Here is a 13,225-nt window from a genome sequence, read left to right on the forward strand (position 1 = left end):
TGATAAAAGTCACCTTGTCCTAAAGAGATTTACAGTTATCAGAAAAGGGTAAGCCTACAAGAAACACAGCCCTTATTTTAAATGTTTCTTAAATTCCCTATGGGGTCAAATGTATGGTGGAAAAAAGATTGGAACCATTTCCCTGTTTGATCTCTAGGTTTTATGACTGTATGCGGTGAATTAACACCAGATATCTATCTCTAGTTTAAACAAACAGATTGTTATGGGGATTTTTAATTATGATAATTAGATTTCCGCAGGTGCGCGGACATCGACTCTAGGGGTCTTACACACACACACACTCTTATAAGAACTTGCACACAAGTGTCCCTGAAACACAAATACGTGTAAACAAACAAACACTACTTCCTTATACACAGACAAAATGTAGATTCAAAGCAATGGTCACTATAAAGTTGGATAAAAGGCAAATGCTACAGAACGTAGAATATAATTGTCATGTAAAATATGGAATCGTGTTGGCCACACATTGGGCCACATCATGTGCAATGTTCTGAATGTTTCATCTCATTGAATACATCCGAGAGCTACATAATATGCTTAGTGTGTGTGTGTGTAGGGGGTGTTTACATTTTGGATTATATTTTTTAAACCTTTATTTAATTAGGCAAGTCAATTAACAACAAATTCTTATTTACAATGAATGCCTAACCCGGCCAAACCCTAACCGAGATGACACTGGGCCAAATGTGCATCGCCCTGTGGGACTTCCAGTCACGGACGGTTGTGAATCAGCCTAGGATCAAACCAGGGTCTGTAGTGATGCCTCTAGCACTGAGCTGCTGTGCCGTAGACCGCTGCGCCACTCGGGATTTGGTGTAAGATTGCTGGCAGGCACACCCCATGTGCCTTCAGTTCCCCCTATAGGCCAAAGAAACATCTCAGTAAATGTTTGAGTCTGTCCCTGAGAGAAGACAATACATTGTCACATCACACCAGCCATTTAGGGAGAGACCATGTCACCACATACCTTACAAGCCCAACTCATTGAACAGACAATGTTGCACTGGCGAAAAGTCTTTATTGGAGTCAAATAGACAATGAACAGTACACATTTCAAACAGTAATAATCTTTGTCCTGTATACAAGATTCAAATGGAGAATGTCGGAACCAGGAACCTGAATAGATATATAAAGTGCATATAACATATCTATTCAGTATTTACAGATAGGGAGAGACAAAGGAAGAGGACAACTTTAGAATATCAGTGGTATGAATACGAAAATGATTGAATTTGAACCAATGCTATACGATGAGGCATTGTCCCAGAGAGGTGACCTGTACAGTGCTTCGTTCTGTCTCTTCCCAGCTGTAGCATCACAGTAGACCGAACATCACAAAGCCCACCACATTTTACTCACCATCTCCTGACACAGTAGACTGGTGGACAGAGAAAAGAACACGCAGTAGCTTGTAGAAGTGTTATTTGTATTTTGACAACATTTTGGGACAAGCATGTGCAGCATTAACAGCTGCCTCTTCACTCACTTTCTCCTCGTGGGTATCAGGCAGAATACAACCGCAGTCTGTTGTGTTGGACAAGAGAGGCAACAGAATTGGCTGTACTCTAGTAACTCCCGCTAAGCCAAAGGAAATTACAACAAAAGACCCAGTATTGTGTTGGATTTCAGCATGGTAGACAAAGAGGACCTCTATACAAGGTGTCCCCAAAAGTGGTATTTTTTTATGGTACTGTACTAAGAACTGTTTCTGTCAACCCTTATCCTCAACCCAACCATGATACACTAACATATCCCAATGGACTCTGGACCCAAAGAGGCACATCTCCCAGCCTTTTGGCAGGTTGAAAATCAGCACTGGTGACCTAGAGGTATGCATTAGAGGTCACACTGATTCTGACTTTCAGAAACAAGGTTCATCCTCTACTGATCTGACGTGGAAGCATATGAAAGGTGAAAGCAACATGGGGGACTAGGTTCATACCTTCACTAAAACAACTGTCGTATATTAATTTATCTTAATTCAACCGAGGAGGAGAGGAGATTAATTAGCCGTTAATGTAGATGAAGGAAAGAAGACGAGGAGAGGAAGCAACTTAAGACTTGTGAGGTGCCCCATCAGTCATCCCTCCTTCCTGTGGGGTCTAGTTGGTGGTAGTTGGGGTGACCTGTGAGGAGGAGCTGCTGCTTCCAGAGCTCTTGGTGGTCTTCTGCCCCCTGGTGGCGCTGGGCTGGCGTGGCACCCTCTGGCTGGAACCCTCTCTGCTCTTCTCCCCGTGGCCAGCACCCGTTTTACTACGCACTGCAAAAACAAAGAGACGGGTGAGAGGGATGGTTTGCAGTGTGTGTGTGTGTGTGTGTAGCTGTCATGCAAGGCAAAATGGCTGTGTTTGGGGTGGGATAAGAACATGCAGATGAGCATGTTCAGATGAGAGACCAATGAGACACTTATGAGAGCATGACAGACAGCAATGAAGATGGAACACTTTATTCAGTCTAGACTCTTCCTAAATCGCCCTATGGGGAAAATGTCCACCCCCTCAAGCAGGTGTATCAAATTCAAAACCATGCAGTCAAAAATGTTTTGTTAAATATAGCGCTGCATTCTACATGAGTAGAGAAAACACAAAAACAGCAAGATGAGGTTAACGAACAAACGCACATACACTCAGAGTCCAGTTTATTAGGTACACCTATTTAGTACCGGGTCGGACCCCTCTTTGTCTCCAGAACAGCCAGAATTCTTTGGGCCATGGAAATGTTGCTCAATTGGTATCAAGGGACCTAACATGTGCCAGGAAAAAATTCCCCACACCATTACACCACCGCCACCAGCCTGTACTGTTGACACCAGGCAGGATGGGGCCATGGACTCATGTTGCTTACGCCAAATCCTGACTCTGCCATCAGCATGACGCAACAGGAGCCAGGATTCGTCGGTCCAGGCAATGCTTTTCCACTCCTCAATTGTCCAGTGTTGGGGATCATATTCCCACTGGAGCCACTTTTTGTTTTAGCTGATAGGAGTGGAACCCAGTGTGGTCGTCTGCTGCAATAGCTCATCCGTGAAAGGACAGACATGTTTTGTGTTCCAAGATACCGTTCTGCACACCACTGTTGTACTGCTCTGTTATTTTCCTGTTTGTGGCCCACCTGTTAACTTGCACAACTCTTGACATTCTCCTTCGACTTCTCATTAACAAGCTGTTTTCACCCACAGGACTGCTGCTGATTGGATGTTTTTTGTTTGTTGCACTATTCTCAGTAAACCCTAGACTGTTGTGTGTGATACTTGAAACGGTGTGTCTGGCACTGACGATCATGCCACGCTCAAAGTCGCTGAGGTCACTCGTTTTAGCCATTTTAACATTCAATCGAACAGTAACTTTATATAGCAATCCACGGCCACGTGACTCCCTGTCTGTAGGAGCAACCCATTTTCATGAACAGGGCGGTGTACCTAATACACTGAGTATACCTGAGTCCACACGCACACACACTGTGAAGCTCCTACACACTCTACAAGTAAACTCAGTGCACAAGGTGAAGACATTGAAGTACTGCAGCCAGACGGGCAAAAAAAACAGAGAGGTTCAAGAGTTTCTGGAGAGAGATGGAGGGATAGAGGGAAGAAAATGAGTGAGTGAAAAGGGGACCTTGAGAGTGAGGAGAGGAGGTGTCGTAGACCATCTTAGAGTTGACCCTGGTGGGCCTGAGGCCAGCAGAGGAGGAGGTGGTAGAGGAGGTGAGGGGAGGTGCAGGGGGCTTAAAGCTTTTAGTGCCAGACACAACAGAGTCCTCTTCTTCAGCAGCGAGATAGATACGCACATAGAGTGTTTGTGCATATACACCACAAGTACACAGACACACACATAGAGAAGAATTGGAGAGGAGTTAGAGTGCAAACTGAAATATACAGGTAACATTGTAAAGTTAGTTTTTGACTGGAGGCCAATGTATCCTATTCTCTTCTCCATTCATTTATATTCAGCTGGCTGGCCAAGGCCACAGTGGAGTGAAGTGGAGAAGACAATAGCAGCAATGTGTTAGTTAGTGAGGGGAATAGGAGACATTGGAAGATTAGGTGTAGAGACTCTGGGGAAGTGAAAGGGGGGAATATCCTGTCTGAGCAGGATACAAGGGTTTAAGCAGAAGGCTGCAAAGCAAGCAAAGCAACAGAAAGATATTTATATTTTCTATTCCACCTAAATAATAAAAACAATAATTATCTGTCCTTACCCGACAGAAAGACACACAGGTATGGTTATGGTACGGTAAAGTCTCCCGTGGCTCTCCTTCCAAATCTTGTTGACTAAACTAGCGGAAGTCTGGAGAACTTTAGTATTGGTTTTTGCATTACAATGGGAGCGCTGGCATTCAACGCTCACATGTGATTGGCTTTGAGTAGAAATGACATTTCCCCTCAGGAGAGGTATTTCGCTGTGTCTCGCTTTTCCTACTTCGTCAGACAACGTTTTAGTAAGCTATACAACGTTAGTTTTGAATCTAGGTTGCAAGTCTGAACATTTTTCAGAAACACAACTTCTGTTTGGAACACCATCCACGCTAAAATATTTAATTGGTTTGATAAGTGGAAAACGTAACATTAGTTTCTATCTTGACTCCACCACATTCCACCCTTTTTTTTATCATCTTCATAAAGGGAGATTCCCAAGGATTTCTAACATAACTTCTGAGGCTATAGAAACATTAACGCTCTTCCCTGTCTGTCCCTACCCGAGAGACATGTACTGTTATGTAGAGGAAACAATGAGCTATATAGTCTGGCTGGGCTACCAATGAGAAAGCAGTATTGTTTTGCGGAACAGAAAACCACAACCCCTCTTTAGCTCTCTCACCACCTGATCCAGACCCTACTGACCTCTGGGTTCTGTAGGGGCTGTGGTGGTAGTGGTGGTGTTGGGGTAGGAGGCGGTGGAGGAGTCTCCCATGGAGGTGTCAGCTATCCTCTGGCCAGCACACATTGCCTTCAGGGTCTGGAACACAGCCAGTGGAGCCACGTTCATCTTCAACAGGTCCACAATGATCCTACAGGAGAAGACAAGTATTAAACTAAGAATACAGTGTACATGCTCTCTCTCTCTCTCTCACACACACACACACACACACACACACACACAAAATCAGTCAGTGTACTGGCCTGATCAATGCATTAGTCCGAGTCTAGGTCTGTCGTATAAAATGGGTTAAAAATACCAGATTAGAATAACACAGGGGATTGTGTGTTCAGATCAGAGGAAAAGGAGAGGATTGATGAGGAAAGGAAGCCAAGTTAGACTATTGAGATGCCCCCTCTCAGACGTACTTGAAGACCTCCTGGTCCATGGCGATGCCTGCGGCCTGCGTCAACTCAAATAGCTCACTCTCCTCGGCGTTGAGGATCTTCTTCTTCTTCATGGCATACTTGGTGACGTTGCCGCTGACCGTCACGCCCATGGCAGGGGAGTCTGGGGCCGTGGGGAGGGGCCCGGGGGCGGACTGCTGCTGAGAGTGAGACATGACGGGTCACTTCAGTCACCTGGGGGCCAAGAGAGAGGGATGAGATCAGTATGAAGGCATCTTATTAGCAATTCAATCAACAACAACAAAAATGTAATGCATTTTCTCCATTGTTTATATTTTTTTGATGAGTCCACTCATTGGTGGTATGTACATCTCTAGTACCATACAACATTTCAATGTAATTTTAGCAACTTCGTCAGCTAGCTAGCAATCTATGTTCGTTTAGCAAGAATTGTGAATGTGGCTACGAAACGTAGCTAACGTCGCTATCTAACTAACTTAGCCCTATACGGCGCCGTGCATCCACTCGTGGGAATGCGCGGCGTCCGCTTGCCAATACCTCAAATCTGATAACATTATTGCACATGAAAAAGCTTCTTACCTCAGCACTAAGTGTCGGTCGAGGTTATTGAATTAGTGTGGTACTTATTTAGGGGGAATGATCAGGCTGTTTGCCTGATGACGGTTGTCATTCGTGTTGTTCAAAACATAGGCGCGGAATAATTACGTCACAGTTTTAAAAAAAAGGAAAGTGCTTAAGTGTTGCAGAAAAACGCAAGAGGGCGTTAAATCTAAAAACCTCAGAACCGACGCGAACAGCTAACGGACTCTTCCATGTCCATATAAGGGGTCATGGATAGTGGCCAGTTTCATTGTAGCTTATATTTTTTGTATATATATATATAACTGAAACGTATTTTCGAATTCTTATTGATCCAACACAAAATAAGCACCAAAGTTACATTGTATAGTTCTATTTTGTCAAATTAAATTTATGGCCTACAGATTTTCGGCATATGCATTTTCGAATCCACACTAACTGTGTAAATGGTTTAGTCTTAGGTCTAGGATGGCTGCTGCTGTGGGTGTAAACAAGCAGGGGACCGCAGCAACGATGGATGTCTGTGTTCGGCACGTCAGGGGGGCCACAAGCAGCACCGTGAAGGTTGGTTGAATACTTGCACGTCTAAATAAACATATAAACAACGTTTGAAGACGATACGCCGTTTGCTCAAATTACCGACCAGGGCGCTCGGATCGGGGGAACTCTCAATTCTGCTGTTTTGCGGCCGGGCCGTAAACCCATTGTCAAACGATCGGCCTGAATTTTTTTGTGTGTGTCTGCGTAGACAATAGACATGCAATCCACAAGATTACAGCTAGAATCACCATCTGGGTTAAGTGCCGTGATCACAGCTTTTTGTATCAACCATGCAACTGCATCAGCTAACTCCACATAGCATGCTAACGTTAAGGCGCTAATCCGCTAGCTATAGCTGATACACAGTCTAACATTTGTTAACTTGCTACTTCTTTGGGTAGAACATTGTGTGCCATCTGAAAAGTCACTAGCTGGGTGCAGTTGATTCAGGAATCACCCTCAAAACAAATTTAACACCTTCATACAATTGTGCGGTTTTGCACGACAACTTCAATGAAATGGAGATTTCGCAGGCAGGCTAGTGTTGTCGCACTAGCTAGCTACGCACTTTAATAACAACCACCATGTGTAGTTCGCTGTGTGACTTTTCGTCAACACTACACTAACCAAATGAGTTCCATGAGTAGCCAGATGAATTTGCCTACAGGAAACATGACACAGACACCATCTCAGTCCATGCAGAAATAAGTCAATTTTGAATTGATATGCAATGACAAGGGGTCCATCTAAGTTAACTCAACCTATGTGTGTGGTTGAGCGACCTGTATGTGTGTTGTTGTCCCCAGGTGTTGGAGTGTGGGGTGTGTGAAGATGTCTTCTCTCTCCAGGGGGACAAGGTCCCCCGGCTGCTGCTCTGTGGTCACACAGTCTGTCATGACTGTCTGACCCGGCTGCCCTTGCATGGTAGAGCCATCCGCTGCCCCTTCGACAGACAGGTCACAGAGCTGGGTGAGTTCCTTAGGATTTAGTTTCTATACAGGCCTTTTGTGTTCCTGTGTCAGTGAGCGTGATGTAACATCCATCACAATATAAGGTCTAACGTCTCACTTGTTTACTTGTAAGCTTTTAGTCCATCGCCTCTGGGAAATGTGTGAATGATTTGATGATGAATGAATGCTTTTTATTGACTTTGTCTCCCAGGGGACTCTGGTGTGTGGGGTCTGAAGAAGAACTTTGCCCTGCTGGAGCTTCTGGAGAGGCTGCAGAATGGAGCGTCCAGCCAGTTGAGCATGGCAGAGGATGCCCTAACAGGCATGGGAGAGGTAGGCAGTAGTTATCCCCACCCTGGGTTCCCATCTGGAGGTAGGCAGTGGTTACCTCCTCCCTGGGTCCCCATCTGGAGGTAGGCAGTAGTTACCCCCACCCTGGGTGCCCATCTGGAGGTAGGCAGTAGTTACCCCCACCCTGGGTTCCCATCTGGAGGTAGGCAGTAGTTATCCCCACCATGGGACCCATCTGGAGGTAGGCAGTAGTTACCCCCACCCTGGGTTCCCATCTTTCATCTGCAATTATCTGAAAACACGGAAAGGATAGGTTAAAGCTATATGGGAATTGGCTTTGATCTGCCTAGTTCTTTAATATCCATCCATCCAATTCTAAAGGACACTTACTTAATGACAACGACACATGAAATGTAACACTATCGTATGTTCTCCCCTCCAGTCAATAATCCGCTGTGACGAGGACGAGAGCCACACGGCGTCTATGTACTGCACGGTGTGTGCCACCCACCTGTGTGCCGACTGCTCCCAGCTCACCCACTCCACCCGCACCCTGGCCAAGCACCGGCAGGTACCCCTGGCAGACAAGCCCCACGAGAAGACACTATGCCCGCAGCACCAGGTCCACGCCATCGAGTTCGTCTGTCAGGAGGAGCTCTGCCAGCCTGGGCCGCTCATGTGCTGCGTGTGCAAAGAGTACGGCAAGCACCAGGGACACAAGGTACGGAAGGCGGAGGAGGACGAGTCAGCTGGGAGTAGCCTCACTGGTTGCTGTATTTGTTTATTGAATGACTGACAGGCCAATCACTGAAGCAACGTTCCTAGCCGCACTAGAGACAACAAGCAAATCAGAATAGCTAAATGAATGGTCACTTGTCATTGTACTGGTTGGTTGTTCAGCTGGTGTGATTTAGAGCTGTGACGATCCCAGTATCGCAATATTTTGTCCATGGCAAAAATAGAAAGCAGACCAAACTCTTTGGTCCTTTAAAAACCTGCTGGATGTAAAATATTGTGTGCTATACTGTAGCTAAATAAATAAACGTGACTCTGGATGACAACATAATTATGTTTGTTTTCAACATTAGGGCTGTTTTCATAAAGAAGTTGAATACGCTTCGTGTTTTGTTTCCTTGCCACAATACTAATGAGGATTGTGTTAATTTCTCCTTGCTGATTGCTTCCTTCCTGTAGCATGCAGTTCTGGAGGCAGAAGCCAATCTGATCCGTGCGTCTATCCTGGACATGGCCCACTGTATCCGGACGTTCACAGAGGAGGTGTCGGAATATTCCAGGAAGCTGGTTGGGATCGTACAGCAGATTGAGGGAGGAGAACGGATAGTGGAGGATGGCATCGGCATGGCACACACCGAGCATGTAAGAACAGCTGGCTGTGGATAACAACTTTTTGCATACTAAACAACAGATTGACTTTAGATTTCAAAGTGGATAGATAGGCTATTCAAATGTAATTGAGGTATAATCGTTATGAAGCAGTTACTGTATTTACAAATTACGGTAGCTACATCTCAAAGTCCTGGGAAACATCATTGTATTTCCTTCCAAAAAGTCATAACATTGCTTATGGTTTATCATAGTGTATATTTCATGATGCGGTGTGTAATCTGCGTATTCCTGATGGACTGTCGTCTGTGTGTATTCCCCAGGTCCCAGGCACGGCAGAAAGCGCGCGGTCCTGCGTACGGGCCTACTTCGCCGACCTCCACGAGACGCTGTGCAGACAGGAGGAGATGGCGCTCAGTGTAGTGGACGCACATGTCAGGGAAAGGCTCATTTGGCTCCGGCAACAGCAGGAAGACATGACCATCCTACTGTCCCAGGTCTCCACAGCCTGCCTGCACTGCGAGAAGACACTGCAGCAGGTAGGAGCCAAATGGGCCACTGGTGGGGATAACCTCTCTAGAGCACACTGTAGGAATGTCATCTCTGCTTGCACTGGATGGTGCCCTCTTTTTCAATAAGAACCACTAAGGTCTTCCTAAGGACTTTTGTATGGTCTGAAATCAGATACTAAGTGATGTCTTCCCTGTCTCTCTGTAGGATGACTGCAGAGTGGTCCTGGCTAAGCAGGAGATCAACAGACTTTTGGAGACTCTGCAGAAACAGCAGCAGCAGTTCACTGAGCTGGCCGACCACATCCAGCTTGACGCCGGTATCCCCGTCACCTTCACCAAGGTACAGCACTCTGCTCTACTCTGTAGGACTACAGAACATCATACACTCCATTGAAAAACAATTAGTAACTTCATTTAGACTACATTGTTTTCTCTGTTCCAGGACAACCGGGTCCACATCGGCCCTAAGATGGAGATCCGGGTGGTGACCCTGGGACTGGATAGTGCAGGGAAAACCACCATCCTCTTCAAGCTGAAACAGGACGAGTTTATGCAGCCCATCCCTACCATAGGTAAACCCACAACAGTGTCAGTCATTAAAATTTACCTGAATTGAATAGCCACTAGCCACTCCTCCTTGTCATCTGTAGGCTTTAATGTGGAGACAGTGGAGTATAAGAATCTCAAGTTCACCATCTGGGACGTTGGTGGGAAACATAAGCTACGGCCTCTATGGAAGCACTATTACCTGAACACACAAGGTATCTGTTTACCTCTTTTTTTCATATTACCTGCTTCCCTAACATGTACTGTATACTAAACATTAGGAACACCTTCCTACTATTGAGTTGCCCTCAGAATTCAGAACAGCCTCAATTTGTCGGGGCATGGGCTCTACAAGGTGTCAACTGTTCCACAGGGATGCTGGCCCAGGTTGACTACGATGCTTCCCACAGTTGTTTCAAGTTGGCTGGGTGTCTTTTGGGTGACAGACAATTGATACACATGGGAAACCGTTGAGTGTGAAAAACCCAGCAGCGTTGCAGTTCTTACCACATTCAAAGGCACTTCCATTTTTTTGTTTTGCCCATTCACCCTCTGAATGACACATACAAACAATCCATGTCTCAATTCTCTCAAGGCTTAAAAATCCTTCTTTAACCTGTCTCCTCCCCTTCATCTAGACTGATTTAAAAGGTTACACCAGTAATCGATCACAGCTTTCACCTGGATTCACCTGGTCAGTCTCTCATGGAAAGAGCAGGTGTTCCTAATGTTTTGTACACTCATTGTATATCAATAACTATAACAAATGTACTGATTTTGAAAAGAGAATTGTAAAGTGTTATAAGGATGATTTGGGTGAAGAGACTTATTTTTTCTGTCTCCTTTCGCTCTTCAGCGGTGGTGTTTGTGATTGACAGCTGTCACAGGGATAGGCTGATGGAGGCCCACAGTGAACTGGCCAAACTTCTGACAGAGAAGGAGCTGAGAGACGCCCTGCTGCTCATCTTCGCCAACAAACAGGTACACACACACACACGACCCCTTGGTCCAAGAAACAGGTATACACACGCACATTGATTAATTAGCCCAGGGGGTTAGTGTCCGAGACTACTAGGTGAAAAATCTGTGTCTGAGCAAGGCACTTTTATACCTTTATTTAACTAGGCAAGTCAGTTAAGAACAAATTCTTATTTTCAATGACGGCCTAGGAACAGTGGGTTAACTGCCTTGTTCAGGGGCAGAACGACAGATTTTTACCTTGTCAGCTCGGGGATTCGATCTTGCAACCTTTTGGTTAGCAGTCCAACGCTCTAACCACTAGGCTACCTGCCGCCCCTGTAAGTAGCTCTGGATAAGTGTCTGTTAAATGACTCAAATGTTGATTGGCTGACGTGACCATTGACTCGTTTATCCTCACCTGCAGGATGTCCCTGGGGCTGTGTCGGTGGAGGAGATGACGGAGCTGCTGAGTCTCCATAAGCTGTGCTGTGGGAGGAGCTGGCACATCCAGGGATGTGACGCCCGCAGTGGCATGGGGCTCCACGAGGGCCTGGACTGGCTGTCCCGACAGCTGGTGGCTGCAGGTGTACTGGACGTGGCCTAGACCTCCCCTTGCTGCAGGTGTACTGGACGTGGCCTAGACCTCCCCTTGCTGCAGGTGTACTGGATGTGGCCTAGACCTCCCCTTGCTGCAGGTGTACTGGACGTGGCCTAGACCTCCCCTTGCTGCAGGTGTACTGGACGTGGCCTAGACCTCCCCTGATGACTGACTTCTGTTACCAAGTAAAACCCCTTACCATAGATCCAAGAACGATCTTCTTAAACCATCCACACCATAAAGACCTGTCCACCATAGACCTGCACCAGTCACATCTACCTAAACCTTTTACCTGATGATTGGCTTATGGTAGACCCAGTCCAACCCATACCCTAAAGACCAGTCCTACCAAAGTCTCATCCCATACCTTTCAGTTCTACCCTACATCCCATACCTTTCACCCCATACTAAGGCCCTAGCCCTACATCCCATACCTTTCACCCCATACTAAGGCCCTAGCCCTACATTTCACCCCATACTAAGGCCCTAATCTTTCACCCCATACCAAGGCCCTAGTCTAAGGCCTTAGCCCTACATCCTATAGCTGTTCTACCCTTCTCACCCCTAACCTGCAGATAAGCTTCTTACCCACAGCCAGTGAATCCATCATTAGTCGTAATGCTTTGTACTCTGCTCTATCCTGGGTATGCTAACAGGGCCAGGTTATAGGGATTCCCTCAAGCTTACTAAACTAACCTGCTTATAAGACTACACATTCCCATACTGCCTCAATGCAGATCAGATGAGATTCAGTTCATGGCGAAACTCCATGTTGTAGATTTTCTTCATTGGTACCAATGCACTTGACTTGTGATGATTTCATGTAATGCAGCATCAGGTCTTGAAATGACACCGGTAGTGGGCTGATTTCAGCTATTATTGACATTGGTTAAATAGTGCAGTTGAGTGGGTAGGGGATATTGTAGTAGCTGTGGTGGGAAATATCTGAAGTGTTATATGAATTTCGTGGAGTGTCTTGCATGCAGAATTCATTGGATGCACTTTTCTGCCGCTTCAATACATCTGGGTTGTGCTCATGAGGGTGCAACGATTGACTCATGTTGCAGATGTATAGACTAGACATGATTCCTTCATCTAATTGACAGAGGATGATCTACACACTATTTCTGAACGTTCCAGAATGTTGTGCCCTACAGAGTGTGATACTGGCTTCTTTTGAAACAAGGACCCCTGGTTTGAATTTTTTCATCACAACCTGTGATGGTCTTCTATTTTAGCCCATCTGTCTGGAGTGCTGATTGTTACATTCTACATTAATGTTACCCACATGTAGATGTGAAACCTAGTCGAAACATTAACCAAACACCTTTCAACTCCTGTTATTGTATGGAGGAACCATCCTTTGGTTTGAATTCACTTTCCTTATTGCTATGTAATGTTACAAATTCTATGTAGAAATAAAATGCATGTGTGAAGAGCCCTCTGTTAAAGCATCTCAGATTCTGACAGGAGTTTTTGAAACATTTAGAAGCACAGTGGACATCCACACGTTACTCGTGGATTTGATCATGGCTTTTGTAAATCATTGTGACGCTATTAAATAAACTGTCTGGATGTTGCTTTTTTAAAATGTAAC

General features: G+C 45.6%; 2 protein-coding genes across 5 annotated transcripts; one reads left to right on the plus strand and one right to left on the minus strand.

Moving 5' to 3' along the window:
• Positions 1-1,025: 1,025 nt before the first annotated feature.
• Positions 1,026-6,039, minus strand: mzt2b (mitotic spindle organizing protein 2B). Of its 2 annotated transcripts, XM_024431003.2 has the most exons (5): positions 5,888-6,039; positions 5,309-5,521; positions 4,865-5,031; positions 3,639-3,785; positions 1,026-2,284 (listed from the first exon to the last, which is right to left on the minus strand). In XM_024431003.2, the coding sequence occupies exons 2-5, from the start codon at positions 5,500-5,502 to the stop codon at positions 2,127-2,129; spliced, it is 666 nt and encodes a 221-aa protein (XP_024286771.1). In that variant the 5' UTR covers positions 5,503-5,521; positions 5,888-6,039; the 3' UTR covers positions 1,026-2,126. The 2 variants fall into 2 exon arrangements, with proteins under 2 accessions (XP_024286771.1, XP_024286772.1); XM_024431004.2 differs by lacking the exon at positions 3,639-3,785.
• A 55-nt stretch (positions 6,040-6,094) lies between these two features.
• On the plus strand, positions 6,095-13,066 carry trim23 (tripartite motif containing 23). Of its 3 annotated transcripts, XR_002954574.2 has the most exons (13): positions 6,095-6,160; positions 6,343-6,451; positions 7,234-7,396; positions 7,589-7,710; positions 8,111-8,389; positions 8,863-9,045; positions 9,336-9,551; positions 9,730-9,864; positions 9,943-10,096; positions 10,175-10,285; positions 10,927-11,051; positions 11,455-11,688; positions 11,763-13,066. XR_002954574.2 is itself a non-coding variant. In XM_024430999.2 (12 exons), the coding sequence occupies exons 2-12, from the start codon at positions 6,356-6,358 to the stop codon at positions 11,632-11,634; spliced, it is 1,764 nt and encodes a 587-aa protein (XP_024286767.1). In that variant the 5' UTR covers positions 6,095-6,160; positions 6,343-6,355; the 3' UTR covers positions 11,635-13,066. The 3 variants fall into 3 exon arrangements, 2 of the variants coding, with proteins under 2 accessions (XP_024286767.1, XP_024286769.1); XM_024430999.2 differs by having other exon boundaries at positions 11,455-13,066; XM_024431001.2 differs by having other exon boundaries at positions 6,096-6,160; positions 9,967-10,096; positions 11,455-13,066.
• The last annotated feature ends 159 nt before the right edge of the window (positions 13,067-13,225 follow it).

Source organism: Oncorhynchus tshawytscha, linkage group LG09, assembly GCF_018296145.1.
Source record: "Oncorhynchus tshawytscha isolate Ot180627B linkage group LG09, Otsh_v2.0, whole genome shotgun sequence".
Lineage (NCBI taxonomy): Eukaryota > Metazoa > Chordata > Actinopteri > Salmoniformes > Salmonidae > Oncorhynchus > Oncorhynchus tshawytscha.

Coding starts and splice junctions, on each gene's coding strand:
- trim23 (XM_024430999.2), top strand. CDS start 6,356: ATGGCTGCTGCTGTGGGTGTAAACAAGCAGGGGACCGCAGCAACGATG. Junction 10,097..10,174: donor GCAGCCCATCCCTACCATAG/GTAAACCCACAA, acceptor TGTCATCTGTAG/GCTTTAATGTGGAGACAGTG. Junction 11,052..11,454: donor TCATCTTCGCCAACAAACAG/GTACACACACAC, acceptor CCTCACCTGCAG/GATGTCCCTGGGGCTGTGTC.
- mzt2b (XM_024431003.2), bottom strand. CDS start 5,502: ATGTCTCACTCTCAGCAGCAGTCCGCCCCCGGGCCCCTCCCCACGGCC. Junction 3,786..4,864: donor AGCCCCTACAGAACCCAGAG/GTCAGTAGGGTC, acceptor TCGCTGCTGAAG/AAGAGGACTCTGTTGTGTCT. Junction 2,285..3,638: donor CTCCTCTCCTCACTCTCAAG/GTCCCCTTTTCA, acceptor TTGTTTTTGCAG/TGCGTAGTAAAACGGGTGCT.